Here is a 24,752-nt window from a genome sequence, read left to right as displayed (position 1 = left end):
AAACATAGAAAATATCTCCCTTCGGCATGGCAAAGTGGTATAGTCCGACTTCCTATTAAGCATGCGCAGCAATGGTACCTGATCACGTGGGCAGTGGAAGCCGGAAGTCAGCTGGATTGCGCAGGCGGGATAAAGTAGTTTGACTAGAGCGGCCCACTCCTCCCAGGCATACTGGATTCTATGGAAGGATGATTTATCAGCGGGAAAAAAATGAAGCAAGAGAGAGTAATAAGGGCAGATATCAGACAAAAGCAACCTTTTATTCACTCTTCCGGTAATTGGCAGCCTCTGGAGTGCAGAATAGATCACCAGAGACATAAGTGTATGTTTTTGAGCCACTGCGCCTCTAAATCTCTCAGTGCCTCAGTTTTCTCTTATGTATAGTGTACCTAGTTCTAATATATCCGTCGTCTAGTTGTGAAAATCACATGAGTTGACGTTTGCAACTTGCAAAAGAAGGCATTAAGACAAGCTCCTTGATGGCGGGAACCAGTCTTTGGTTTGGCTCACACTGTATTCCAGTGGCCATGGAGCTCTGCAGGTAGTAAGCACTTGAGAAATGGCGAGTGAGTGAATGAATAGTTGCGAAAGTCTAAAAAAGAAAAATCGAATGACAGGCCCTCTCATAGTTATTTCCTCTTGCTCTGGAGCATCCAAGGCAAAAAACCAAGGAGAACATTCCAGGGTCCAAGAAACGTTGATCTGAGTTCTGGCTCCAACTCCTTGCTTCGCTCCAGCTGATAATCCTGTATCTATCATCTGAACTTTTCCTGGCTGCTAAATAGAGCTGAGAAGGTCAAAAAGAGGAAGGGAAGGGAATTCCTTGGCGGTCTAGTGATTAGGACTCCGTGCTTTCACTGTCAAGGGCCCGGGTTCGATCTCTGCTCGGGGGAACTAAGATCCCACAAGTCGTGCGGTGCGCCCCCACCCCCCAAAATAAAATTAAAAAGAGGAAGGGATGCAAAATTTATGCCACTTCCTCACAAGTAGTGTCATTGCCATTTTACAGCTGAGGTAGCAAAAATTGAAAATCTAGGTCTTTCTGACTACAAAACCCATGCCTTCTCTGTCATGCCAGGCTCTCCTGTGCCCAAGGGGAAGATGGGAGCCCTGCTCAGTATTGGCTCTTGGGGCTGGCCATCACTTGTTGCAAAACCCAGGGTAAAAAGGAGTCAGTGTGTTCACAGTCTCCCCTCCAGCAGAACATAGCAGGTTGCCTTATTTTTTTTTTTACTTTTGGCCGCACTGGCTTAACGGGATTTTAGTTCCCCAGACCGGGGATTGAACCCAGGCCCTAGGCAGTGAAAGGGCGGAGTCCTAACCACTGGACTGCCAGGGAATTCCCAGGTTGGCTTACTTTAGGGTCTTTGAATCTGCACAAATCTTCTTCATTCTACTTCTCATCTCTCCTCTTTGTGGAGCCCTGGAAGGGGTCAAACAAGGAGGTAAGTTTTTCCTGTCATGATTGACCCCTGCACAGCACCTTACAGCATCTCCAAACACCCCAGCAATCCATCGTTTAATTTCATTTCCCTCTTCTTCCCAGTAATCCCAGGTGACAAAGACACCACAGTACCGGCAAACCCATTTTACAGGAGAGGTGTGCTGATCCGTCCAGGGCCACCACCACAAAGAGCCTGAACCAAGTTGGCACTAAGGTCTCTTGCCAGAATCCCCTACTCTTTTTCTCTCCATAGATCATGGTGGGTGGGGTTCAGGCCTTGGGTATCTGTCCCCAATTCAAGGATGAAGCGGGAGCAATTCTAGGTCAAAAGTCATTAGATCTGGGAGTTTCCTGGTGGCCTAGTGGCTAGGATTCAGAGCTTTCACTGCGGAGGCCCGGGTTTGATCCCTGGTCAGGGAACCGTCCTGCATGCCGAACAGCGCGGCCAAAATACAGGGAAAAGAAAAAAAAAACAGGAGGTCACAGATCTGATTTTTGCCAGTCTCTCCTGTCTCAACTCCACATTTCTTCCTTTTTCCTTTCTTTCGAGGAACACAGACCTCACCCAGGCCCACCCCTGGCCTTTTGGAAGGGCTTGGGGGATATTAGCACTAGGGCAATAGGACTCCTGAGTCCCTAGGATTTCTTGTTGCTGTCTCTGCTGAGACTCCTTTTGGACACCCTCCCCACCACAGCTTCAGCCCCCAGCCGGCCAGCACCACCATACTGGCGAGGGAGGGGACTTTCCGTTTGGTTCCAGTCTGCCTGGGACCACAGTGGGGCGAAAAGAGTTAAAGCCGGGTCCCAGGATCACCAGGGCCGTGAAGTTCCGGTGGCCCAAGCTGGAGTGGAATGGGGAGACCAGCTAGGAAGAGCGGTTTGGGACGGAAGAGGGGGGCGGTGCCAGCCATGCTAATCCGCGCTTCAGTTCCATCCGCGCCTGGCATCCACTGGTATACGGCAACCCCCACCCCACCCCGCTCTCAGCCCCTTGGCGGGTTTCTAATCTCCCCCATAATGGGCCACCCTCACCCTAGGCCAGTCGGAGGCTAGCGCCCGCCGGGAGAGACATGCGTCCCTTCCGCCGTCCTCCCATTGTCTGTGCGGAGCCAGCGGAGGGGCTGCGAGGGGCGGGGCCGGGGCCGGAGAAGGGAGGGAGGGAGAGAGGGAGAGAGGGAGGGAGGGAGGGGCGGGTGGGAGCGGAGGGGGCGGGGGGAGATGTTGAGCCTTCAGGGGCCGAGGAGGCGGCGGCAGCAGAGGAGAGAGCGGGAGGAGGGAGGGAAGGCAGGAAGAGGGCAACCGAAGGCTGGGCCAGGTGGCTCGACCGGGTGCTGGCTGCGCTGCTCTCGGTTCCGACGGCCTCTCTCATGCGTTGAGGGCGCCCGGCTGGGCCGGACCGGCGGCCGGAGGGGAGGCTCCTCTCCATGGTCCAGAAGACCAGCATGTCCCGGGGCCCTTACCCATCCTCCCAGGAGATCCCCATGGAGGTCTTCGACCCCAGCCCACAGGTGAGGCGTGGTGGCCGGGATCGAGGGAAGGGGGCCTGTCCCGCGGACCCTGTGGGGTCGGATCGAGGGGGGCCGGGGAAAAAGGGGTTACATGCCCGGCGCCCAGGGGAGAGGGCTGTGCGCCCCCCAGCTCTGCCGGTGAATGATTGATGGGCGCTTGGCCGGGAGTTGTGCTGCGGTTTGGCAGAGCGGGGAGGAGGCGGTCGGGCCGCCTGTCACCCTCGCCTCCTCTCCCACGCGTCAGGGTCTCTGCTGCTCGGGTACCGGCTCCAGTGGGTTGAGAGTGTGGGTGCTGGCGGGGGGACCCGGGGGTTGAAGGAAGCTAGAGAGAGAGCTCAGGCAAAGGGGGGACGCAGAGCACGCTCAGGGGCGCCGGGCGGGTGTGGGTGGGGCGGGGGTGGCCGAGGCGGTGGTCACCGGGCAGTGCCAGCAGGCCTTCAGAGCTGCGGACACTGGCCTTCGAGGGCGGGGAAGGGGCCAGCTCCGGGCCAGGCCCCCGTCCCAGCCACTTCAGCTCCACCCCTATATTGGACCACCTCCCCTCCCCCAACAAACACCCACGTTGTCCCTCCTCCACCCCATCCCCCCAGCCCCAGAAAATGCCTCCAAAGTTTGGAAAGTTGAATGGATGCCAACTCACTGTACTGGAGAGGAAGAAACTGTGTTACCTGGGGGGCGCGGGGATGGGGGTGGTCTGCCGCCCCCCTCACTCACACTTCTCCTGTGCCCCCAGGTTACCCCCAGAAAGGGGTATTCTTGGGTAGGGAGGGTGCCCATGGAGTGACCAGCAAGGTCTGGGGTGGTCGTGCCAGGGGATTTCTCTGGGACGTGTCCTTATCCAACCTGGCAACACCCCAAGGCTAGGATAGCATTAACTCTTTTCTTGCTGTGGTGAGCCTGGAGCAACTGTAACCACCATGATAATGTGGGCACGTGGGGTGCGGGGGTCAGGTCAGACCTAAAAATACCTCCCTTCTCCACCCCAGGCCCCTTGGAGCCTGGGAGGCAGCTGACTGGGGCCTTCCTTTCAGCTGTCCCTTGTCCCTCTGGGTGCCACTCCCTTTTCCTTGCCTGGGATAGTGGTCGTGGTCTGAAAGAGTCTGGGGCTCACTGGGGGAATCCTCTTAAGTTCATAGGGATCCTCAGTCCTCGAGGTTGGAGATACGTCTTGCTGGAGAGAAGGTGATGGGAGGGAGGATTCTCAAAGGGTTCCCAGGTGCCCTTCTCTCCCATCTATCCACCCTCCTCCTTGTACTCAGGCCCAAGGAACCAGAGCCTCTAGCCTGGTCATGGCTTACCTAGCTTCTTTGGCAAAGAAACTCTAGGATGGAGGCTGGGGGCAGGGGCTTGGAGGGCCTGAACCATCAATGATTCCCCCCCACCCCACTCTAGACAGGCTGGGGGCCAATGTGTATATTTGAGTTGGGGAGAGCAAAGAAGTAGCCCCCTTTACAGGAGGCCTGGAAATACCTGAATGGGTGGCTGCGTGAGAGGTCGGGCAGTGTCCACGCCACCGAAGCCAGGAGCCCAGCCTGTGGGACTGAGCAACTCTTCACCAAGGCCCTGCGGGGGCTGTGACCTAGACTCATCTTGGGGCAGGGCCAGGGGACATTTAGATTGCTGCAGCCTGGTGGATATCATGGCGACAGGACGTGGGCATTGGCAGCTGAGGGTTAGAGGTCTTGATCCCTCTTGCCCCCTTGGGGAGAAGTATGATCACTGTGACTGTGAGGACGGGCTGAGAAGAAGTCCTACCAGGTTGGAGGCAGGGTGCTAAATCTGCCCCCATGGGTCGGGGTTGGGGTTAGATGTTTACTTTCCAAATACAGTTCCACGCCCCCTACCCTTCCCTGGGAATCTAGTTTTAGGTCTCCAAGAGCTGAGAGCTGCAACTCCCCTCCCCACTCTGCGAGAAACAAGGCAGGAGTTGGGCATGGGGAAAGCCAAGCTGGGCCTGGGTTGGTGAATCCTCTTCTCTCTGGGGGCCACAGGCACACTCAGCCCCGCTCTGCTCCAGCTGAGGTAGAGAGGGAGGGGAACTTTCCCAGGAGCTCTCTCCGCGCCCCCAGCACTGCAGGCAGCCTCTCCCTTCCCCCTGAGGCCTCTGCCGCCTGCCCAGCGTCTCAATTAGCTTTGCTGCCTAATGAGTCTCCAGCTTCTCACTGCCTCCCCCTTCCCAACCTCTCTGTCTTGGTTTGGGGGTTTCTGTGTGTGCTTCCTAGGGCTCTCTTTCACTGTCCCCCACCCCATGGCTGTGGTCTGGGTTCTCCCTCCCGCTTGGGCTGTACCATCTCAGGAAGAAGCTAGAGGGGCGGGCTGTTGAGATCAGGGAATGATATTTCCAAGGCTTTGCTGTGGTTCTGGGCCTGATGGGATGAGGGTTGGGAAAGGGCCTTTTTGATTCTACTCTTGTCCCTTCCTGGCTTCTCCAGGGCAAATACAGCAAGAGGAAAGGGCGGTTCAAAAGGTCGGATGGGAGCACATCCTCGGATACAACATCCAACAGCTTTGTCCGCCAGGTAATGGGTAGGCTGGGCTGAGAGGAGGGAGATGGCTGGTTGGTGGAAACCAGGATTGGTGAGCTGGGTCTGAGGCTTTCTCCAGGCACCCTCCCCCGTGTCATTTGTCACCTGCCCACAACCACCCCATACCCTTACACCCCATGACCTCCTCTGCATATACTGTCAGCTGTACCCACTCCTTCAGCCCCCACCCAATCCCTCTCCCAGCACCAGACACCAGCCCCTGCTGCCTGCCTGCCTGCGTCATCTCATTCAGGGACAGCCTGGCCTGCCTCCTTCTAGCTGGCTTCAGGCTGTCACCCACTCCCCCTGCCGGCTGTCTCCTTCCATGTCCTCCCCCAGAATCTGTGACAGCATGGGGTAGAGGCAGGTCCTAAGAAATGAGGAGCCAGGACATTTGGGTCCCTGGAGCCCTGATTAGGTGTGGGTCAGGGAAACACCCTCCTCACATCCAGATGTGACTTCTTTAATACGCAGAGAGAGAACGTGTGTTGACAGAGGTGGAGGAGAGGCAGGAGGAAGTTGATATTAGAGAGGACTTTAGCCCAGCATCCCTGAGTGAAGGGGGGTAGTGTAGCTGAATGGCTTTCTGGGGTTTTCTATTCTCCCATCAGGAAGATGCTGTTCTCATCTCTGTTCTGTCAACCCCAGGCCATCTCAGGCTCAGGGAGAAGCAGTGAGAGAGCCATGCAGTTGCTATGACTACAGAGCATCTCAACAAAGCCTGGTACCCAAAAAAGGCAAGAGGGGCTTAGGATCAGACAAGGAAAGGAGTACGTTGAAGAAAACATGGGCAGCATATGAGGGCAGAGGACAGTAGGGAAGTCAGCCGCGCCCCCCCCACCCCGGGCCAGGAGAGAGAGGGTGATGCCAGGCAGATCCACTACAGATTGGAGAGGGGCCCTTCTTTTCACTTCTTCTGTCTCCACGACACTTGGCACATATGAGCCCGGGCCTGACTTGAGAGCGTCAGGAAAGGGGCTCTTCATCCCAGCATCTCCATACAAACACGAAGTCCTTTCTTTGATCTTTCCCTCATCCCCTGTGTTGCAGGACTGGGCCAGGGCCGAGGCTAGGAAGAATGACACTGTGCTCAGTGGAGCCCCTCTTGACAGAAAAGGGCCTCATTCCTTCAGTGTTTGCTGACCCAGGGGATCAGACCCCAGTCTCCAATCCTTCCTCCTCTTAGCTCCCCAGCTCTGACCCCCCGTAGGTGGCAGGGAGTGGGGGGGCAGTCCTTGCCACATCTCTGAGCTAAATATACCCTAGCAGTTTGCACATGTAGCAACTCTGCTTGTAACCTGAGCCCCTTGGGGGAACGGGCAGTTTGGGCCACCCCCTAGGCCAGCAGGGGCAGGCACTGAGGGCGCCGGGATGGAGGCGTCCAACCGGACCCTCGTAGTGGTGAGCTGGGGATGGAGTGAAGGTGGGGGGAGGTGGGAACAGCCCCTCAGGAAAGCTGGTGGGAGGCCTTCACTCCAGCCTGTCTCCTTGCCTCACTGTTTCCTTGTCTCCCGCCATTCTTGGGGGGGTGTGTGTGTGTATGCGTGTTTGCGTGTGTGTTGGGGTTAGTAAGTGTCTCTCTGCCACTCCATCTCTGGGTCTGTTCCCCTGGCTCTCCTGGCATCTGTCTTTCTGACTGAGTGCTCCCGTCGGGAGGGGTGGAGAGCGGTAGATTAACTGGTTTTCACTCTCTTTCCTTTGCATCTCTTTTCCAGCTTCTTTTAGTACCCCACCCACCCCCCACCTTTCCCCTCTCCACTCCCCCATTTTCATGATTTGATGGGCAGCTGCTCTCACTGATGCACCAGGGCGCTCTGGGGAGGTGGGAATTGGTCTTCTGTCTCTCCCAGGTTCCCTCCATACGAAGCTAATGGGCATTCCTGGCCAGGTGACCCTTTTCTGTCTTCAGGAAAGAACCCCCTCACCTCTGCAGTCTTGTTCTTTCTTCAGGTCCCCTCCTGCCCTTTGTAGCAACACCGCCGCTGCACGGTCACACAAATCCACACCTCCTGGCTCTTGCCCTCACATGCCCTCAGGGACACAGACACTGAGGGCGTCCACCCGTTCCGCCCCGTATGCACGCACGTGTACCTGTATGCATTCAGTCATACACACCAGGACATACCATAGAACATGCCCTTGAAGTTGCACATCCAAGCACATCCGTGAATTAGCATGTTCATTCACGCCCTGGGTCTGGACAGGCTATGCGTGTCTTACACTTGTGCCTGCATCACTGAGGGAGTTCCTTGTGCTCTGGGATGGTCGGTGTGATCAAGGCCTGCTTCCTGGCACACCCAGACTCCTGAGGCTGCCTTAACCCTGGCAGCCGGCAGCCCTAGTACTGAGGAAAGGCCTGCTCATGTCCTTCTCTTAACTTGCCTCTTCTTGCGCCACCCCAGGAATCCTGGGTTCTTTTTTGTATCTTATGAGAGCCTGAGGGCTGGGGCTCCCCAGCTTCTGGAAGAGGAGGTAGGATTCTATCTTCCCTCACCCTTGAGCAGAAAATGGCAAATTTTTGTGTGGTCCTAGCCCGTGGAGCAGGCTGCCCATTGCCGCCAGTGCCGAGAGCTCAGGCCTAAGCTGGTGGCTACAGCCCCTGGAAGGACTCACTGGGCCTGTGCTGAGTCTGTCTCAGCCGGTGCTGGGGGCAGGGGAGGGAAGGAGGAGCAGGGAGTGGAGACTGTCCCTTGGCACTCCACCCCTGCGCTGTGCCCCTATCAGGTTCCTACCCCTCCCTGGGCCCCAAGCAGCTGTCCTTGGACCTGCCGTAATCCCCTGTTTGCTGCTGTCACCCTTCCTAGGGCCACACTCTTTCCAGGGGCCTGCAGACCTCATTCTCCGGCTCTTCCCATCTAATACCACCTCCTCCTAGCCCTTGTGGTATCATGCTGGGCTGGCTGGGGCTTGAGGCAACCACGACGGGTGCCTTCCGAGGCCCAGGAGCTGGGGAGGCAGCGTTGGCCCTGAGCTGGCCCTGTCTGTTTTCAGGGATCAGCAGAGTCCTATACCAGCCGTCCGTCAGACTCCGATGTGTCTCTGGAGGAGGACCGAGAAGCCTTAAGGAAGGAGGCAGAGCGCCAGGCATTAGCCCAGCTCGAGAAAGCCAAGGTGAGAAAGATGGGAAGGGCTGTGCTGGCATTATTTCCCTTACCCCAGGCCTCAGAGACAGCCTGGACAGACCCAGGGTCAAGTCTTGGCCTAGCCACTTCCTAGCTCATGTACCCCTCTGATGTGCCTCTGCCTTTCACCTGTAAAGTGTAAGCTGTAATACCTGCCTCCTTATGAAGTACAATAAGTGCCTAATTTCTACACATAATAGGAGCTAAACATTTCCACTCATTTCTAGAGTCAAATTTTCTGGGCTCTTATTAGCCGTGTGATATTAGGCAAGTCAGTTAACCTTTCTGAACTTTAGTCTTCTCATTCATTAAAATGAATATGGTGTGAGTTCCCCGGCAGTCCAGTGGTCAGGACTCAGCACTTTCACTGCCGTGGCCCCGGGTTCGATCCCTGGTCGTCGGGGAACTATGATTCCACAAGCCACGTGGCGCAGCAAAAAAAAAAGAAAAAGAAAAGAAAAAAACCCATAAAATGAATATGGTAATAGTACTTAACTTCATAGGGTTTTTGTAATAAAAAAATGAGATAATGGGTGTGAAACATATAACACAGTACCTGTTACACTACACAGTAGCTGCTATCATTATTATTACTATTATTTGTTCTTATTGTTATTGTTACTATTATTATTATTCCTTCTTGGTGTTATTCTAGGCTCTCCCACCACCTATACTTAGCATTCCCTGATGCCCCCCTCCACCCTGAGAGGACTGAGTTCTATGGTTTGCTTTTTTTTTATTGTGAAATTTAATATATGCAGTAAAAAACTGCATAAGCCATTCAGTATATGTTTTTATTAAAAAAAATTTTTTTGAAGTCTAGTTTATTTACAATGTTGTGTAGTTTCAGGTGTACAGCAAAGTGATTCAGTTATACATATATGTGTATATTCTTTTTCAGATTCTTTTTCATTATAGGTTATTACAAGATTTTGAATATAGTTCCCTGTGCTATACAGTAGGTCCTTGTTGTTTATCTATCTTATGTATAGTAGGGTGTACAGTATATGTTTTAATAAACAATTTACAAAACAAACCTCTCCGTAATCACCACCACAGTCAGGAAGTTGTACATCCCATTGTGATTTAACCCTCTGGTTGTCATCTTCCTCTAGACCAAGCCAGTGGCATTTGCTGTGAGGACAAATGTCGGCTATAACCCATCTCTAGGGGATGAGGTGCCTGTTCAGGGAGTGGCCATCACCTTCGAGCCCAAGGACTTCCTGCACATCAAAGAGGTGGGGAGGATGTGTTGGCATCTGGAGGGAGGGCAGGGTAGTGGGTGCCAGGAGAGGGGCTGTCAGACCTCTAGTGGAAAAAGACTTCTGAGCCAAGCAGAGCTGGGCTAAATCTGCTGTGTGACCTGAGGCAAATCTTTCCACCTCTCTGAGCTTTGCATTTTTCATTGGTAAAATGGGATGGTAATGCCTAGGTCACAAGGCTGTTGGGAGGGTTTGTGATGAGGCCTGTCAGTGGGGTGGCAGTGTGCCAGGCACATGGAGGTGTCAGCATTAACTTCTCTCCCTGCCTTTCCAGGGTAGAGCTGGCACATGGGGGAGGAAGGACTCTCAGAACAAGGATGTGCTTGGGGGTGTGGGTGGTCCATGGCACAAGAGGATGCTGGTTCCGGAGAGTCCTGAGAATTGGGGGCTGTAATCAGAGGCTGGTGCCAGGGCTGTTTGAGGGTGCCGCCCCCTGGGCGGGGTAGGCAAGGCTGGGGGTGGTGTCCCCTGGAGCTGGCTGCTGGCTTGTGCCTCTAATCTCCCTCTTGGTCTCCCCCACCCCACCTGCCGTTGTCGTTTGCAGAAATACAATAATGACTGGTGGATTGGGCGACTGGTGAAGGAGGGCTGTGAGGTTGGCTTCATCCCCAGCCCTGTCAAACTGGACAGCCTGCGCCTGCTGCAGGAACAGAAGCTGCGCCAGAACCGCCTCAGCTCCAGGTGTTTGGCTGGGGCCAGGGCACCTCCGGGAGAGGCCAGCCAGCCAGCCGGGAGTAGACCCTGAGGGTTGACGCGTTGCCCTGAGGACACAAAACTGTCTGTGGCATCACCAGTGGGGCTGGCAAATGAGGGCGGGGCGCAGGGGGCAGCCTGTGAGAGAACAGATCCCCCACCCTCACGCCCACCTCCTTTGCTCACGGCTCCATTTGCCTCTCTGCCCACACAGCAAATCAGGTGACAACTCCAGCTCCAGTCTGGGAGACGTGGTGACTGGCACCCGCCGCCCCACGCCCCCTGCCAGTGGTAAGAGCTACCGTCACCCCACGGGGTCGGGTGGAGCTCCTGGGCGGGGTGGTCTCCCCACTGCCTGTCCCCTCCTTTCCCTGCAGTTGGGGGTACCCCAATCCTGAGTCCTCCAGACACCTCCGGTGGTACCCCCTCCATGAAGAGCAGGACACCCCACAAGCTGGGCCTGTCCCTCAGCGCCCATTCTTTCATGTCTCTACTCTCCCATTTCTTTGGTAGCTCCATCTCTCTGCCTGACTGCCCTGCCCCCTACCCCCCATTCATTTCTCCCAGCCCTGTTCCATTCACCTCTTCTTCTTTCTTTTTTCCCCATCCCATCCCTGCGTTTTGTACTTGTGTCTTCATGTCCATCTCACTCCTCCCCACCTCGCCTCCTTCCTCCCTCATCCTGACTCTGCGGTCCAGGTAATGAAATGACTAACTTAGCCTTTGAACTAGACCCCCTGGAGTTAGAGGATGAGGAGGCAGAGCTCGGTGAGCATAGTGGCTCTGCCAAGACTAGCGTTAGCAGTGTCACCACCCCGCCACCCCACGGCAAGCGCATCCCCTTCTTCAAGAAGGTAATTCTTGCTGGGTTCTTGTGATAGGGGAGGTCAGAGCCCAGTGCTTTGGGGGGGGGAGGGGGCTGGAATGGATTCCGACGTGGTCTCAGCCTGATTCTGTGGGAATCAGTCCTTCCTGCCAAGGAGGAGGGAAGGGTAGAATGACACCGAGGATAGGCACGTCTGTCTCCACACACAACTCCACCCTGGCCCACTTCCCTGGAACGGATGGTTCTTGCAGTGGAAGCACCCTTTCTCTTGGAAGGCTGCCCCCGCCCCTCAACTGAAAGCAGGGTCTGGGTCACGAGACCTGACTTTTCCCCCTCACTGCCAGTGGGTTAGGCCGTGTTTGCCCCCACTGCCACATGTGAAGGGGAAGGTGGAATGGTGACCTTCTTGGCCCTTTCCGGACTCCACGGGGCTCGGGTGGGCACACGGGGATCTCCTGGCTGCAGAGCAGGACCCAGAAAGGGGGTACAGGATGTCTGAACATTCCCAAGTTCACTGGACTGGCTGTCAGTCCTGCGCCCAGCCCTGATCCAGGGCCACCTCTGGCTCCCCCTTGGCACGGGGTCCCGTCCCCTCTCTCTGGCTCTGTCTGTCACTAACACGCATGCCTTGTTATCTCTCCTCGTCTGCCCGCTCTCCCTCCCTCTCTTGTCCTGGCTCCTCCCTTGCCCTCTGCCCCTGCCTGGGTACCTTCCCCTTTCTCCTCCCCCGCCCTCCTCTTGGCAATCTCTGGACCCAGCCAAACAGAAGCAGAAGTTGGTGAGTATCACAGCTTTCTGTGTCCCCCTCCCCACCCCCTGGGATGAGCTAGGGGGACCTTCTAACACCCATTCCCATATCTGCCCCCCTTTTCCCCAACCCTTCCTCGCCATGCCTCCCCACCCCCGCCCCGATCCCCACATCTGGACTTTGGGACCAGGGGGAGGAAAGGATGCATGGGGGAGCCTGGAGGTGGGGGAAGAGGGGCTAATGCCATCTCCACTCTGGGGTTTCCCCTCCCTGCTTCCCCCCCCAGACAGAGCATGTGCCCCCCTATGACGTGGTACCTTCCATGAGGCCCATCATCCTGGTGGGACCGTCGCTCAAGGGCTATGAGGTAGGAGCCCCTAGAGGCGAGTGGACCCAGAGGGGCCCAGACCTCCGGAAAGACTCCATAGACAGGTCTTCAGACCCCAGAGAGATCCCCCAGCAGGGCCCTCCCAGGGTTTCTTCCCCAGAGGGCTACATACCTTCAGAGACACCCCCCTCCATGGGGGGCCCAACCCCCAGGGAGACCCCAGAAGGGTCTAGTCCTCTCAAAAGAGCCCCAGAGAAGTCCTCCCAGAGATCCCACCTAAAAGGATCTTTGCAATCAGAGACCCCAGTGGAGGCCCCTCAGACTCAAAAGGACTGCCCCCTCCCCACAACAGGGACTTCCTCATCTCAGGGATTTAAGAAGAAAATGGAATGTCAGGGGGCAAATACCTAGCGGTCCACCTTCCCTGAGGGGCTTTAAACACCTGACTTCTCCTCCCCCCACCCCACCCCCCAACCTCAGGTTACAGACATGATGCAGAAAGCTTTATTTGACTTCTTGAAGCATCGGTTTGATGGCAGGTAAGACCCTGGGAGCTGGCTCTCCGCTCCCACTGTGGTTCTCTGCTGCTGGGGATGGGCAGGATGGCTGGAAGGACAATCCTGGAACTCTTGGACTGAGGGATAAGAGGCTGTCCTGGAGCCTGGGGAGCAGGCAGGGCATTCTAGGCCACCCTGACCCCTGACTCCTCTTGTCCCATCCCCCAGGATCTCCATCACTCGTGTGACAGCGGACATCTCCCTGGCTAAGCGCTCAGTCCTCAACAACCCCAGCAAACACATCATCATCGAGCGTTCAAACACACGCTCCAGCCTGGGTGAGCCCACCCCGTAACCCCACCCGCACCCCTGCTCTGGGGCCAGATGTCGGGGGGGAGGGGGCATCTCCGGAAATGCTCTGTTTGCCCACGGCCTCCTGGGAGGCCCCCTTACATTTCCGCCTGCCCCATGACTCCATTCCCCCAGCTGAGGTTCAGAGCGAGATCGAGCGAATCTTCGAGCTGGCCCGGACCCTTCAGTTGGTTGCCCTGGATGCCGATACCATCAACCACCCAGCCCAGCTCTCCAAGACCTCACTGGCCCCCATCATTGTTTACATCAAGATCACCTCTCCCAAGGTGGGTGCAGGAGTCTGACCCGATTGGAGACAGGAGTGCTCTGGTTGGGCTGCCTGTGTTTAAACCCCAGGTGCTGCTTACTAATCGTGTGGCTTAATCTCCTCGAGCCCAGATTCCCTGCTCTGTCGAACTCCATTGTCTGGATATTGTGAAGATTCAACCTAATGCGAATACTTAGCACTTAGCAAAGGGTCTGGTATAATATACCTGGTCATGTTTTTTGTTTTGTTTTTTAAAGCATTTATTTATTTATTTATTTGTGGCTGCGTTGGGTCTTTGTTGCTGCGCGTGGGCTTTCTCTAGTTGTGGTGATGGGGGCTACTCTTCGTTGCGTTGCACGGGCTTCTCATCGCAGTGGCTTCTCTTGTTGCGGAGCACGGGCTCTAGGCGCACGGGCTTCAGTAGTTGTGGCATGTGGGCTCAGTAGTTGTGGCTCACGGGCTCTAGAGCGCAGGCTCAGTAGTTGTGGCTCGCAGGCTCAGTAGTTGTGGCTCGTGGGCTCTAGAGCACAGGCTCAGTAGTTGTGGTGCACGGGCTTAGTTGCTCCGCGGCATGTGGGAGCTTCCCAGACCAGGGATAGAACCCATGTCCCCTGCATTGGCAGGCGGACTCTTAACCACCACGCCACCAGGGAAGTCCCCCTTTTCATGTATTAACTATTTTAAATATTATTAGGGTCATGCAGGCCAGTCCCCTGTCTCTACTTTGTTGACTTCTCCTGAGTCCAGAAAACAGAAAGAATTCTGTGCTTTCTGTCCCAGTGTCACGCAGCTGCTTGGTGGCTGGGAAAAGACCTTTCCTGTCTTTCGATTTCAGCCCTTTTTGCTGCACTGCCTTCATGTAGGCCTCGATAGAGATGAAATTGGTAGGAAGGCTGATTTACTTTCTGGTCATATAGTGGCTCCGTTAGTTTTCCCTCCTAGACATTAGTAGGGGTTTGAGAAACATGGAAGGTGAGCTTAGGTGAAGGATTTGAAATGAGAAGACAGTATGGGGTTCAAATCCTAGCTCTGATTGGCTTATTTTTATTTAATTAATTAAATCTTGGTTTTGGTTTTTTGGGTTGTATTTTATTGAGCTTGTGATCTTGGGGGGATTATTTAGCCTTTGCACCTCAATTTCTTTTTTTTTTTTTGCGGTACGCGGGCTTCTCACCGCTGTGGCCTCTCCCATTGCGGAGCACAGGCTCCGGACGCGCAGGTTCAGCGGCCATGGCTCACGGGCCCAGCCGCTCCGCGGCATGTGGGATCTTCCCGGACCGGGGCACGAACCCATGTCCCCTGCATCGGCAGGCGGACTCTCAACCACTGCACCACCAGGGAAGCTCCTGCACCTCAATTTCTTTACCTACAAAATGGGAATTATAATCATTCTCATATGTTATTATTGAGAGGGTTGGAGGTAATGATGTAAAGAGCCCAGAGTTCTGTCTGACTGATGAAGGCAACCAGAGCTGGTAACTGTTAACATCTCATGCTAGCACCCAGTTTCTTGTTTTCTTTTTTTTTAATATTTATTTATTTGGCTGCTCTGGATCTTAGTTGCGGCACACGGAATCGTCATTGCCACCTGTGGGATCTTCGTAGCAGCACACGGGATCTTTTAGTTGCGGCATGCGGGATCTAGTTCCCCAACCAGGGATCGAACCCTGGTCCCCTGTGTTGAGAGTCTTAACCACTGGACCACCAGGGAAGTCCCTGAGCACCCAGTTTCTTAAGCTTTCTGAGTCCTAAGTTTCTAATAAGCATAAAAGGGGTGATGGGATTTAAGTACTTCCTGGGGTGGTTGAAAGGATCAAATGAGACAATGGCTGCAAAAACACTTTGTGAACTAGAAAGTTAACAGACACTTCCATTGCCCCCACTGAGCACTGACTGAGGTTAAGGGTGGGGACTCTGGAATCAGACTGCCTGAGTTTAGGTACCAGTGCCACCAGTTACCGGCTCTGTGCTCTTTAGGCAAGTCACCTAACTTCTCTATGTTTCTGTTTCCTCACCTGCAAAATAGGAATCCTCAAATGGTGCTTGTGAAGATTAAATAAACAAATTAACCACGCAAAGTGCCTGGTACCTACTAAGCACTGTATCTATTCTATTTTTTTTTTTAGATTTTTATCTTGAAATAATTGCAAATTTACGGAAGAGTTGTAAGAATAGTAGGACTATCTTTGAACTCACTTCACTCACATTCACTACTTTTTTAACAGCTTTATTGAAATAAAATTCACATGCCATTCAATTCAGCCATTTAAAGTACACAATTTAATTTTTTCAGACTCACTAATTTTGAACATTTTGCCACTACTTTATGTATGTATGTATTATGTATATGTGCGCTTATATATGTGTATCTTTTTTCCTGAACTATTAGAGAGTAAGTTGTCGATATTGTATGCCTTTATCCCTAAATATTTCAACATGTATTTCTTAAGAACAAGGATATTAACTTACATAACCACAGTACAATTGTCAAATTTAAGAAATCTTATCTAAAATACTGTCCATCTTCAGTTTTCACCAGTTGTCCCAATAATGCCCCTTATAGCAATTTCCCCTTCAATCCAGGATCATGTGTTGCATTTAGTTGTCATATCTCTTTATAGTCTTTAAGCTGAAAATTTTCCTCAGCCTTTCTTGGATTTTCATGACACTGACTTTTTTTTTTTTTTTTTCTGCGGTACGTGGGCCTCTCACTGTTGTGGCCTCTCCCGTTGCGGAGCACAGGCTCCGGACGCGCAGGCTCAGCGGCCACGGCTCACGGGCCCAGCCGCTCCGCGGCATGTGGGATCTTCCAGGACTGGGGCACGAACCCGTGTCCCCTGCATCGGCAGGCGGAGTCTCAACCACTGCGCCACCAGGGAAGCCCCATACACTGACATTTTTTAAGAGTACAGATCACTTATTTTGTAGATTGTTCCTCGGTGTGGGTTTGTCTGATGTTTCCCCATGACTAGATTTAGGTTTTACGTTTCAGGTAGGAACATCACCAAAGCGATGTGTCCTTCTGAGTGCGTTGCATCAGGAAGCACAGGATGTCGGTCTGTTGTATCATTGGTGCTGTTAACTTTGATCACTTAGTTAAGGTTGTAGCTTTATGTTTAGCTATTATCGTCATTATTACTGTTATCATTGAGATGAGAATAATAATAGTGGCTGCATAATGGCATTATTGTCAGGACTAAATGAATTGATTGTGTAAAAAGCACAGAATAGTGCCAGGACATAGCACATGTCCCTGTAAAGGATGGCTACTGCTGCTAACGTGGAGGGGAAGTTGGCCCAGAGAATGAAGCCTATAAAGGTTACAGGGGTTGGGAAGGAGAATCACTGCCCTTCATTACAGCCACTGCTGGAACTTCCCAGGACAGGCTGGCATGAGACCCAGGAGAGAGCCTGAGCACTGTGTAGGATGGACACAGGACTGGTGAGGTCATTTCTGAAGAGGCGGCCAGGGCTGAGAGTCATGGAACATCCCCTGGCCCCGATACTGTCTCTCCACACTGGCTCCAGCCAGGACCTGCCTCTCCGGCTTGGTGCATTGCAGGGTCCCTCTAGCTCCTCTTCTCCCCCCACAAACCAGGTTCTTCAGAGGCTCATCAAGTCTCGAGGGAAGTCTCAGTCCAAACACCTCAATGTGCAAATAGCAGCCTCGGAGAAGCTCGCGCAGTGTCCTCCCGTGAGTGCTCAGACCCAGGGGAAGGGAAGGGGCAACGTTTGGGTTCTCCACGTGTCCTCTGGCCTGCTTGAGAGAGTGACCGGGAATGCCTGGGCGGGGTCCAGAGATGCAGGGAAAAGAGTGCTGGATGTTCAAGTCCCAGCAGCACCACTTCTCTGTGGGGAGTTAAGCCTCTCTCCACGCCTTGGTTGCCTTGTATTTAGAATGAGGGAGTTGGAGTATCGGGGTACGAAGACCTCTTGTAGTTCTGTCGATTTGTATGTCTAAGAGCCCTCCTCTTCCTGGACATCCAGAGGTTTCTTTTTAACTTTGTCCTTCAACCCCTTGACTCCACCCACTGCCCCAGGCCACACCCTCACCCCTTGGTCATGCCCAGCTCATCCCAGCCCTGCCCTTAACCCCGCCTCCACAGGAAATGTTTGACATCATCCTGGATGAGAATCAACTGGAGGATGCCTGCGAGCATTTGGCCGAGTACTTGGAAGCCTACTGGAAGGCCACACACCCGCCCAGCAGCACTCCGCCCAATCCGCTGCTGAACCGCACCATGGCTACTGCAGCCCTTGCTGCCAGCCCTGCCCCTGTCTCCAACCTCCAGGTACAGGTGCTCACCTCACTCAGGAGAAATCTCAGCTTCTGGGGAGGGCTGGAGGCCTCGCAGAGGGCCAGGGCGGTGCCCCAGCAGCAGGAGCACACCGTGTAGGTGCCCCGCCCATGTCCCCTCCCGCCCAGGGCTCGGAACTGAGGAACTGAGCACAGTGAACGCGGGCAAGGAAGGGAAGAGTTTTATTTTGTAAAAAATGTGGTGAGTGGCAGCTTCTGGTGTCTGTGGTTTTTGATGGGACTGGGGCTGGCTGGTGGGGCCTCCCTGGGCCTGGTCTCAAAGGACCATATCTGCGGCCCTGGGGGCTTTTGCCTTGGGGGCCTTGTAGGATAAGTGACTGGGAAGAAACAGGAAAATCAATATATGTTTGCTGGACTCTACACCCATTTTAGACCCAACAGAGGTCACAGCATTTTAGACGCAGCAGACCAAGGGCCCTGAGACGCAGGGAATCCCACAGAGCAGGGCCGTTCAAACCAGAGAAACTGCCCCCTCCTCCAGAGCCCTAATCTCGGGAGACTTCTCAGTAGGGACCCAAAGTGAAGCGTCTTCCATGAGTTGAACCTTCCATCCTTCTCCCGGTTAAACAGATTCCAGGAAAGACCCTCCTGTGGGTTCTCCACCCTGCCTTGATCTCCCCCCATGGGAGCCAAGGCCTGTCTCTGAGGTCAAACCATTAAGTATTGGGTTCCAATTAGAACCAGAAGAAACCCATGAAGTCATTCTAGACCATTGCTTTTCAAATTTGTTTTCAGCACCAGAGCCCACTTGTTCACTGAATCTTATGTGGAAGCTCAGTATGTAGACAAGGCATCCTTGCTCTGCTCAGAGGGAGCTAGTGGCTTGGCCTCCATTTCACTTCCACGGGGACCCCTGAAGCACTCTGTGCCCTGTCCACCCACCCCAGATCTCCAGGGAATAGTTTGGAAATTGCTGCTCTAGTCTAATCCCCATCACACCACCACAGAGACACTGGGCCACTGAGACGGGAGTCACTTGCTCAGGGTCACACAGCTTGAAGTAGCAGGGAATGGGGCTAGAACCCAGGTCTCTTTGCACGCTACCCAGCAGCCTCTACGGCCATCTTCATGTGGCATCTGGTGCTGAGGACATTGGGCCATCTCATTGTTGCCAGTGGGGGATAAAGACCCATCAGCCTTCCCCAGCCTGCAGCTTTGAGTCTTTGTTGGGGGCAGGGGAGGAATCCTATCAACCTTGGAGACTCTGTCATCTGACTAGGCAATGGGGTGGGGGGAAGTGTGGGGTTCCGGAAGCCTGTGATTAGGGTCTGGTTGGGCTGAAGGAGCTGGCTGAAATCCCCCCCTTAGTATATTTGGGAAACGGGGGCAATGACTAACCGAATCAACCACTAACGAGTAGCAATACTAATGAGCTGTTAATGATGATTTAGCCCAAGACAGCATTAATGTGTGCCTTGAGGAATTGATGACTAATTGTTCGTGGGCTCTCTACCATGGTTACCGGGAGAGTTCATGCCTTCACCCACCTTAGGAAGGTCCGGTGCCCCCTCTCCTAGTGGAGGAGCAAATGCCTTGAATTCTGTCCTCTGGCTCTCTGGCTGGGCTCCAGAGCCGTTTGCCGGCTGCCCATCCCCTAGGGTCAGCACCCTCCTCTCCTTCAGCCAGGCTGGGTGTCTTGGTGCCCTCACTAACCTGCCTTGCTTTGTTGTGTTTCTCTCACTCCTGCCTGATCTGCATGGTGTGTGCCGTCTGCCTGCTAACCAGGGACCATACCTTGCTTCCGGGGACCAGTCACTGGAACGGGCCACCGGGGAGCACGCCAGCGTGCACGAGTACCCGGGAGAGCTGGGCCAGCCCCCAGGCCTTTACCCCAGCAGCCAGCCGCCAGGCCGGGCGGGCACCCTGCGCGCACTGTCCCACCAAGACACGTTTGATGCCGACACCCCTGGCAACCGAAACTCTGCCTACACGGAGCTGGGAGACTCGTGTGTGGACATGGAGACTGACCCCTCCGAGGGGCCAGGGCTTGGAGACCCTGCAGGGGGCAGCACCCCACCAGCCCGACAGGGATCCTGGGAGGATGAGGAAGACTATGAAGAGGAGCTGACCAACAACCGGAACCGCGGCCGGAATAAGGCGCGCTATTGCGCGGAGGGCGGGGGTCCAGTCCTGGGACGCAACAAGAATGAGCTGCAGGGTTGGGGGCGGGGCGTCTACATCCGCTGAGAGGCGGGGGCCACACAGTGGGAGGAAGGGCTCTGAGCCCAGGGGAGGGGCGGGACAGAGGGGCTCACCACTGCGGATGTATCTTGCCTCCAGGGGGCGCTGTCTCCCTCCTTTCAGATGCCTTTGCTCAATGTTTGGGGTTTCTTTGGTGGTAGCATTCCAACCAGCTCCTGAGACTCCCTTAAGCCTCAGCGGTAGGTTTTTACCTACATGTTGTGGGTGCATGGGGGGATGACAACCTTCCTGCAGTATCCCCTTCCCCACCTCAGGGGGCTCTCTCCCCTCGCCCAGAGAAAAGGTGCAGTTCCTTAACTCCTTCTACTCCAGGCTTTAAATGAGTGTCCTAAAATGGGGTGGCCCTTTCTTTTTCCAACCTGGAGTATTTGGGAAGGGTAGGGGGGCTTTTCCTGGAGAGGGAGACCACAGACTCTTTCCCATGAGGGCTGTCTTCCCCAAGCCCCAGATCCAGGGTCCTTCACCATGCCCACCCCTCCCCCTAGCTTCCTGGCAGCATTGTCTGGGAGGTGAAAGTTACAGCATTGGAAACCCCACCGGGATCTCGTCTTGGGGAGTGGTCTGGGTAGAAGCTGGCAGGCATCAGATGTAGTGCCCTGTGCCCGCCCAGGACCTAGAACCCTGAGGAGGGGGCAACCCGAGATGCTGCTACCCCCACCACCACCTCCATGCCTCAAGGCTTTGCCTACCCCAGGAATGAGCTTTGCCTACAACATCCCTTGCCTGCAGCCATCAGAAGAGGGGGCCCCTCTCCATCTGAGCCCCCCCATCCCCTTGTCACCTGGGTGTGGAGCCCATGGAACACTCTGGTCCAGCTCATTTTAAAACCAAAAAACTGCTTCACTTTCACCCTGAGGCCCCAGGGGAGAGGGTAATTGTCACCCCTGGGGCCTCAGGACCTCGGATCCCCCCGGGGGGCTTAGCTGCTGCTGTTGCTGCTCTGTATCTGCCTCTTGTGATCCCGTCCTTTACCCATGTCCACGCCCCCCAGGAGAGGCCTTGGTACCCCCTCTGCCCTGGATCGTCCCTCTGCCTAGCATCTCGTAGCCCAGCAGCCCCGTCCCCCACCCCCACCAGCACCCAGCTGGGCCAGAGAGAGCCGATTGTGCCAACGAGGACTGGGCCCTGCCCGGCTGCCCGCCTCAGGGATGGGTGCCTCATGCCTGTCTCGCCACCTCCTGTGCCAATGTTGTCCCACCCCCCACCCCCACCCGGGGGTGGGGTGCAGCTTCCACTTACTGGTTAGAAGAGACCACTGCCCAACCTTTCCCCTTCCTGTCTGGTGTCCTGTGCCCCCATCTGTCTGTCTGTTCGTCTGTACTCCCCTAGGAGAAGTATTTTGCCACATATAAAACCGCCATCCTGTCCTTTGCGGCCACCTCCTGAGCCTGCTTCTTTGTTCCCGCCGCATGGTTGCCAGCCTAGGTGTGTGGGAGCTGCCGATGTGCAGGGAGGGAGAGTGAAGGGGTGGGTGCAGGAATAAAGCCGTGGCCAGTCTTGGCTCTGCTCAGCCCCAAGCCCCATGCTTGTCCGGTCCGTCTCCCCATAAGTAGAGCCAGGCAAAACTGCAAGCTGAGACGGGAAGTGGGGTGCCCTGGGTTTTGTTCAGGGGGTCAGATCCAGAGCCACTGGCACACTGTCTTAGAGGCCCGTGCTTGCTTCTCTGCTCCTGTGGCCTCAGCTGCTCCCCAGCTTCCCAGGGAGGGATGGGCTGAGCTTCCGGCTCCCTCCACTGATGCCTCCACAACTACCCACCCCAGGCCCTGCTAACCAGCCTGGTGGGAGGGGAAGAGGTCTGTTTGTGGGGAAGGGCAGAGAATCAGGAACCCCCATCCCAGTCCCAGACTGAGAGAAAGATCAAAAGCCAGGAGGAAAGTCAGCACGTGACAGTGCCCGTTCCTGCCACCATCAGCTGGCCGGATGTGGACTTGTGATGGTTGATCCTTCCTGCTGTCACCTGTATCCTGCCTCACCCAGCACGCACAAACCATTTCTCCACTCTCATGGTTCTTGTTTTTGGGGTGGTGGACCTGAATGCTCCTGTGCAAAGTGTGTGTGTAGAGGGCAACAGACGTCAGGACCCTCCAGATGAGGGGTTAGCAAACCCAAGGAAAGAGGAACTGGGAAGGCCCACAGGTCGAGTGACTGGCCCATGGCCAACAGGGAGGTGATGGCAAAGCCAGCACTGCTGGGACTGGAGCCCAGTCTGCCTGCCATCATAGTGCTCCTCCCACTGCCTTTCAATGGAATCGATCTTTCTTTCCTGTGTTTAGTCATTGAGCAAACATTTATCGAGCATCTACTATGTACCAGGCACAAGTCTAAGTGGGAGCTACAGACAATTCAGGACAGCACAACGAGCTCTCTGATGTGGGAAGCAGTGGGTCCTGAGGGAACCTGGAAGAGGGGTCCCTGCCTTAACCTGGGGAGATCAGGGGGTGCTTCGTGGAGGAGGTGAGGCTTGAGTGGAGTCTAGAAGGCTGGTTAGGAATTAACCTGGGCAGAGAAGGAGGGGAAGGGTTCAAGGCAGAGGAAATAGGTGACACGCATGACACATTCTTGGCACTTTGCTAGCAAAGTGTGCTCTCAAGGTGGTGGTAAGAGAGGGGTCATCGGGAGTAAGTCACAGGGGCCTTGAGTCACATTAGAGAGTTTGGGCTTTGTCCTCAAGCTGGTGTGCAGAAACTGAAGGACTGTAAGCAGTGATGGTCAGATTGTCTCGGTTGCAGTTTGGAGCATAGATCGGAGCGGGGGGGGGGGCCTAGCTTGGAAACAGCTGCAATGCTCCAGGTGAAAAATGAGGAGGGTTTTCAGTGGAATGGGGAAGGAGGCGGTGGCTGCCAGAGACATCTAGCAGTTACGATTGAGAGCTCTTGGAGAGTGATTGGAGGCAGCTAGTGAGAAAAAAGGAGGCATCTGGGGTGACTGTGGGTGAGGGTCTTCCCAGACATAGAGGAAGCAGGTGAAAAAACAGGTCAGAGGCAGAAATGATACTTAGCTTTGGACAAGGTGGGTTTAAGGTGCATGTGGGAGAACGTCCAAGAGGAGAAGAGCAGAAAACAGGCTTGGTCTGGGGCTGCACAGAGGAACTCCATCTGCAGTGGACCCTGGTACTTTAAAATCAAAGGCAGAGCTCATTAGCTTCAGTTTACAGATAAAGCTCAGCGAGGTTAAGCAGTCTGTCCATAGTAACACAGCCATCAAGCAAGGACAGGAACTGAGATCGGATTTCAAGTTCTGTGGTGTCCGTGACCCCCAAGTCTCGTGCTAATTCTCCTGACCCAGGATGCCCTAGCTTCTGCAAGGGAAGGGGTGCAGGGGAAGAGGAGGCAGGTGTCTGAGTATGTTTCTGTCTTCTCTCCACGTGCCTTCTGCCTGAAATTACATTTGCCCAGAACTTGCCAGCAGAGGCATTTCTAGGTGGCTTAGAGATATTGAGAGATGAGGAGAGACTTATTTTTTAATATTTATTTATTTACTTATTTATTTGGCTGCGCTGGGTCTTAGCTGTGGCATGTGGGATCTTCAGTGGTGGCATGTGGGATCTAGTTCCCTGACCAGGGATCGAACCCGGGCCCCCTGCATTGGGAGTGCCGAGTCTTGCCGCTGGACCACCAGGGAAGTCCCTGAAGAGAGAGACTCTTGTCTCCTGGTAACCAGAAGCCCTCAACCAGCACACAATAAGCACGTTGGTGGTTGTCAACTGGTGAGGATTTCCACAACCGTGAAGTCGGCTGGGACTAGGCCCAGAGAGGCTGGTGCTATGACCGCAGCCACCTCAGGGACTCAGGAACGGAGATGCTGGGGACCCCTCCTATCTCCCTCCCTGACCATCTGCTTCTGTCTTTTGAGTAGGTTCTACACTAGAGTGAGCTGAGGTCGGAGAGACTGAAGGTTTCCACCATTGTAAAAGTGAGCTGAGGTGAGGCCACCAGGGCCTGGGAGTAGGGTGGAAAGGAGTGTGGTTTCCAGCCCAGTACCCTTGACAAAAATCTTGTCTTAGCCCCGGTAATCACATCCTCAGAGACGTGTGCCTCAGCTCCCTTCTAAATCAGGCCTTCTAGCCTACTGTCTCTCAGGGTTGTTTTTTGGGTTTTGGTGCGTGTATTTGTCTCCCGAACTAGATGGCAAGCTCCCGGACACGGTCTGTTTTGTCTGCTTGGCATGTTCCTAATTCCTGACTCACGTTTGTCAAATGAATGAGTAAATGAATGAGTACCCCCTAGGATCCAGGCTCTGGGCCTCACAGCAGAGGCAGCTCTTGTCTGTTTACTGAATGTGCTCCAGCGAGCAGAACGTCACTTTCAATTCTGCTATTGATGGTGGGGTCAGGGTGCACTAAGAGGTTCCTTCCCGCCTCCCCTCCAGGAAACAGATGGTAAAAATGCTTTAAATGTTGCTGCTTCCCCTAGCACCCTCTGCGCCCCTATCCTACTCCACCCAGATGCAGCCCCAGCTCCTTTTTAACGAGGGCTGAAACGGAATCAGCCCAGATGGGCTCTGGTAGTCAGTTCTCCTTCCTTGTAACTCTGTGCACCACCATGGGTGGGATGAAATTTCTGTATTTAGTGAGCTGTTCCCTCTTCTCTCCACAAACTTCCCAGCCTTCCTCAATCTTCTTCAACTTATGCTCATACTCCTTTTTTTAATACTCCAAAGA

General features: G+C 54.5%; 1 protein-coding gene and 1 long non-coding RNA gene across 5 annotated transcripts; one reads left to right on the top strand and one right to left on the bottom strand.

The window, feature by feature from the left end:
- Positions 1 to 78: 78 nt before the first annotated feature.
- On the bottom strand, positions 79 to 2,603 carry LOC137212601 (uncharacterized). The gene is made up of 3 exons (XR_010937556.1): positions 2,477 to 2,603; positions 1,358 to 1,423; positions 79 to 178 (listed from the first exon to the last, which is right to left on the bottom strand). It is a non-coding gene; the product is annotated as an uncharacterized lncRNA (long non-coding RNA).
- A 74-nt stretch (positions 2,604 to 2,677) lies between these two features.
- Positions 2,678 to 21,470, top strand: CACNB1 (calcium voltage-gated channel auxiliary subunit beta 1). 4 transcript variants are annotated; one of them, XM_067716097.1, is made up of 14 exons: positions 2,678 to 2,952; positions 5,385 to 5,471; positions 8,469 to 8,588; positions 9,715 to 9,837; positions 10,406 to 10,542; positions 10,769 to 10,845; positions 12,139 to 12,158; positions 12,415 to 12,495; positions 12,937 to 12,995; positions 13,182 to 13,291; positions 13,440 to 13,591; positions 17,171 to 17,266; positions 17,679 to 17,864; positions 19,616 to 21,470. In XM_067716097.1, exons 1-14 carry the CDS (start codon positions 2,869 to 2,871, stop codon positions 20,075 to 20,077), a joined length of 1,794 nt encoding a protein of 597 aa, XP_067572198.1. In that variant the 5' UTR covers positions 2,678 to 2,868; the 3' UTR covers positions 20,078 to 21,470. The 4 variants fall into 4 exon arrangements, with proteins under 4 accessions (XP_067572198.1, XP_067572197.1, XP_067572200.1 ...); XM_067716096.1 differs by lacking the exon at positions 12,139 to 12,158 and adding an exon at positions 11,254 to 11,408 and having other exon boundaries at positions 2,679 to 2,952; XM_067716099.1 differs by lacking the exons at positions 12,139 to 12,158; positions 19,616 to 21,470 and adding an exon at positions 11,254 to 11,408 and having other exon boundaries at positions 2,685 to 2,952; positions 17,679 to 18,081.
- Positions 21,471 to 24,752: the final 3,282 nt, after the last annotated feature.

Source organism: Pseudorca crassidens, chromosome 19 (genome assembly GCF_039906515.1).
Source record: "Pseudorca crassidens isolate mPseCra1 chromosome 19, mPseCra1.hap1, whole genome shotgun sequence".
Classification (NCBI taxonomy): Eukaryota; Metazoa; Chordata; class Mammalia; order Artiodactyla; family Delphinidae; genus Pseudorca; species Pseudorca crassidens.
The sequence above is the reverse complement of the archived record's forward strand: the minus strand, read 5'-3'. Positions and strand labels throughout refer to the sequence as shown.

What these genes read in the sequence shown, in the direction of transcription:
- CACNB1 (XM_067716096.1), top strand. Translation starts at nt 2,869, where the DNA reads ATGGTCCAGAAGACCAGCATGTCCCGGGGCCCTTACCCATCCTCCCAG. An exon ending in AAACACACGCTCCAGCCTGG is followed by an intron (nt 13,292 to 13,439) that starts GTGAGCCCACCC and finishes CCATTCCCCCAG; the next exon opens with CTGAGGTTCAGAGCGAGATC. An exon ending in TCAAGATCACCTCTCCCAAG is followed by an intron (nt 13,592 to 17,170) that starts GTGGGTGCAGGA and finishes CCCACAAACCAG; the next exon opens with GTTCTTCAGAGGCTCATCAA.